This window comes from Populus trichocarpa, chromosome 18 (genome assembly GCF_000002775.5).
Source record: "Populus trichocarpa isolate Nisqually-1 chromosome 18, P.trichocarpa_v4.1, whole genome shotgun sequence".
Taxonomy (NCBI): domain Eukaryota; kingdom Viridiplantae; phylum Streptophyta; class Magnoliopsida; order Malpighiales; family Salicaceae; genus Populus; species Populus trichocarpa.
In genome coordinates, this window is record NC_037302.2 from 364550 (window position 1) to 368719 (window position 4170).

The 4170-nt window shown below is 33.6% G+C and overlaps 1 protein-coding gene across 3 annotated transcripts; it reads left to right on the forward strand.

Annotated features, from left to right (window-relative positions):
• Positions 1 to 1390: 1390 nt before the first annotated feature.
• LOC18107587 (uncharacterized) lies at positions 1391 to 3073 on the forward strand. Of its 3 annotated transcripts, none has more exons than XM_024590073.2 (2): positions 1391 to 2021; positions 2664 to 3073. In XM_024590073.2, coding segments are annotated over exons 1-2 (375 nt in total). In that variant the 5' UTR covers positions 1391 to 1647; the 3' UTR covers positions 2665 to 3073. The 3 variants fall into 3 exon arrangements, with proteins under 3 accessions (XP_024445841.1, XP_024445840.1, XP_006371851.2); XM_024590072.2 differs by having other exon boundaries at positions 1395 to 2021; positions 2667 to 3073; XM_006371789.3 differs by having other exon boundaries at positions 1396 to 2021; positions 2670 to 3073.
• Positions 3074 to 4170: the final 1097 nt, after the last annotated feature.

Consider the following 4170-nt stretch of genomic DNA (forward strand, 5'->3'; position numbering starts at 1 on the left):
ATGGAGAGTTTGATGAGGGATTTTGTTTTTTGCTAGAAAACATACCATTAAATTAACTATAATCAACGATGATCTAAGAATTATTTAATTATTTTTATGTTATAAATATTATTTATCTTTTATAAACTAAGAGTATTAAATTATAATTAATTTGCAACAAGGCAAAATCCCAAGTAAGACTGTTAAAATCTCAAGTTAACTCGTAAAATCGTAAGATTTTACGAGTTAACATGTATCTAACGTGTTAAATTGGACTAAAAACTCGAAACCAGTAAAATCGGACTTAACTCATGCAAAATTGGTAAATTCGGTCTGATTTTATGAGTTTACTAAATTTGTGATATGAACCAAGTCAGGTCCAAATTTGACCTTAAAATATCTGCTGATTAGTTTTGCGAGATTGAACATATCTTTCAAAATGTATATTGGATAAATCTGAAATTTTACAGGAAAATACTAGATACATCAAAATATATTGTGGTAAATTTTCAAGTCAAGTGGAGTTAACAAACATAACACTTACAGATGGTCAAATTTAGTAAACCAATATTGTCAAATATGTCAAACAATACCTTCGTGTACTATTTGGGACATATTTAAAGTTACCGGTGAAATTTTGCTTCGATTAAAGTTAGGATAGAAACTATACATCTGAAACTTTCCAATTATATATCGTAGACCTAATAATTCATCCAAATGAAAGAGAACGACATGTTTGAAATCAGGAGAGAACGACATGTTTGAAATCAGGACTCAAATCTGCCAAGAATATAAAAAAATTAAAGATTCAGGTTATATGGAGAAATTTTAACATGAAGATATTTTTTATTATTTTATTTATTTATTTTTAAATAATTATTTTTAATTTGAATTTTTTCTAGCACATTAGACATTGTTTAGGAGTTTATTTCATTATTGAATTTGTGTTAATTAATTACTAATTTAAACTCATTAGCTTGAAATCCAAAAAGGGTCTATCAAGACTTATTGTGACGGGAACAACTAGGTTGTCTGTAGGTTTATGTGTGCTTCCTATCTTTTCAGTGATTCCCCTATATTAAGAAATTTTTTTCTGAAATTTTTTATTTCTTCATGTCATTAATTTATTAATTTATATTATCTATTTCTCTTATTTTATTTAAATCATTCATTGATTATAATATTGTTGATTCATTTTATCAGATTTTAATATAATTTAATTTCTTAACTAAAATTATCAATATATAATTAATTATAAAAAATTATTTATGAATTTACCATTCAAATTTATATTATATTTTTTGTATGATGTAAAAAAAAAAACCATATTATTAACAACCTTCGTCCCACGCATATTGAATTTTTTTGGACGGGAAGGAGACCCATGGAACCTGGATATATATCGTGTCCAAACCCTGCTGGCACCTCCTTCCACGTGGTACAATCTTATCCTTTCAACCCCTCATCACTTCCGATCACCCCACCAAACCCAATCACAGATCGTCCCTTGACAAAAAGCGCGAGAAAACGAAAAAAAGCCAAAAAAATAAAGATATATATATAAAAAATCCGACACGCGAACCATTTCACGGCTCTCCACGCAGGGTGAGAAGGAAGCCGAGCTCGTCGTCCGGACTCTCATTTCGTTCTCGTTTTTCCTTTCTTCCTATGGCGCCAAGAAAGAAGGCTGAAGAGACGAAATCGACGTCGTCGGAGAAGCCAGCGACCAGGAGGTCGGCTTGGATGACTCGGAGCACAGCTAAGCGATTCAATGCGAAGCTGACTGAGTTACCGACCGAGTCGGGAAAGAATAGAAATCAAGAGAAAGCAGCAGAGAGTAAGGAGAAGAAGGTGAAGACTCAAGTGAAAGAAGAAGCGGAAACTATGACTACGTCTTCCTCGGAGGCTGAGGTGGAAGGTAAAGCGGAGGAAGTTAAAGAAGAAGAACCGGAGGCCAACGAGGACGGAACGAAAGAAGAAGATGCTAAGGAAGAGACTCTTGCTGGTGATGCAGTTCCTAAGACTATTGTGATTGAACATTGGTGAGTTTTTCTATTTTTTTTCTAGGTTTTGTTTGGTTTGTGAGAAAGTAGAGGAAAACACTAAACTGGCGAAAAAGTGAATATTCTTTCATTTAATTAAGCGAGTTAGGGTTTTAGGTACTTGGTTTTGTTTGGTTTGTTTTGGTCAATTTTGATGTCTTAGTTCAATTTTTCTTGTCTTTTTGGGGTTTGGAGAAATAAGAAATAGTATTATTGTTTCTAATTAGAAAGTCTGTTTGGCTGCCCAGAAATTGGTTGAAAGGAAATGGTTAAACGGCAAGTGTCCCATCCCAGGAAATTAATTGGAAATGCTGTTTTGTTTTCTAGGGAAAATGGAGTTGTACTCTTAAGGTTTTAGATTCTGGTTCTTGCTGTGCTTGATAGCGAATATAGAAGCATTGTTTGTATCTAATCAGATCTTTTTTTTTCCCGGGATCTGTTTCCTTTGGTGTTTAGGAAGGAGAGTTGAAATATGCTCTGTTTTTAGGCTGATTTTGCGGTCCAATCTCATTTTTTAAAAAAATTGAATTTTTTTTCCTTCATTTTTTTCCACTTAAAATTATCGTCTCCTTTCCCTTCGCTTCTGTTCTGCTAATTTTTTTTTCTCGTCGTGTTTTTACTACAATAAAAACTTCACCTAAGAAGCAGATGCTGCTTTTGGATAGCGAATTGTTGGCATTAAGAGAATCGGACTCCATAAGAGTATTGGTATTCTGCGTTGAGGCATGGTCAGACAAGCTACCATTTTCTACCTTCGTGTGCTTGCATTAAGCCTATTGGACAGCAAAAGAGGCGTAAGAGCCTGCCATCAGAGCCAAGACTCGATTAGCTGTGGTGCTGAGGAGGATTGTAAAACAATACACACTTTGTAAATATTGCTGTGCTTGATAGCGAATATAGAAGCATTGCTTGTATCTAATCGGATCTTTTCTCTGGGCATTAAAAAACAACCATTACTATAATTTCAAACATTATCTTATGTAGCATTATTTAGTTTTTCTAGTGAGTAATCTTTCATTTTAAATTACCAACATGAAAACATCTACTTATGATGGCTGAGGTGTGGTTTCATAGGAAAGTCATGTTGCATGGGGCATTAAGTGTCATTATGATCTGGAAGAATTACTAGCAGACCTTGCAAATATTGCAATAGAGTGCAGAGAACATAACAAACCATTGTGGAAAATGTAACAGAGATGAAAACAAGGGACACATTGCTCAGGTTACCATCCAACGCAGTTCCAAGAGCTGTCGGCACAACCGTGAAAGGGAAAGTCCACCTGTAGCATTAGTTGGGTTGAAAAGTTAAATGACAAGTTGTATAGAATATCACAGCATAGCAAGTAGAAGACGTGAAAAACAAGCAGTTGGAAAATATTCTATATATCCAATCATAAAATCCATTATATCTGATCATCCGAGATAGCAGATGAAATTGTTTTATTAAAAATACTCTTTGCACGATAATACCTCACAATATCTAAGAATCCATCTCTTTCTTAACTGGGTTTAGCCGTCATAATACGTGAAACCATTTACATCATTTGCAGAAGAAAATGCTACAAACTCAACAGCTTGATAAGTCCATTTTCAACACTGGTGATAAAATATAACACCATAAAACAGAAAAAATAAAATGAAATGAAATGAAGTGCATTAACTTAGACAAGGCAACGTCGGGGCGAAATCTATCAGACCAATAACAAGTATGGCGGTTGATAAAACAGCTTGCATTGCAAAATGAACCGTACTCATCATGAGTACCGGAGCTGGAAACTTCCCCATATCATATTCTCCTAACAGAGTTTTATTATGCCTAATTAATTAATTCCACAAAAAAATAAAAAAACAGAAATTAAATAAATAAAAAATAGATAGGTGAAGGAAGGCTAAGGGCGAATAAGGAGATGTTGAAAGTAAATCAGATTTCAGTTTTTCTAAAAAACAGAAGAACCGATCTAACGATTGAGAATCGGTCGACCGGTTTAGAAACGGTTAACCGGTTAAGATGACAAAACACGTTTCTTATTTAGATTAAGATTTTCTTAGAGTAGTTTAATTCTCTTTTTATCTAAGACTTAAGACCTATAACTAGATTTGTAATCAGAAACATAATTAACAATGTGTAGAGAGGAATACACATGAGAAA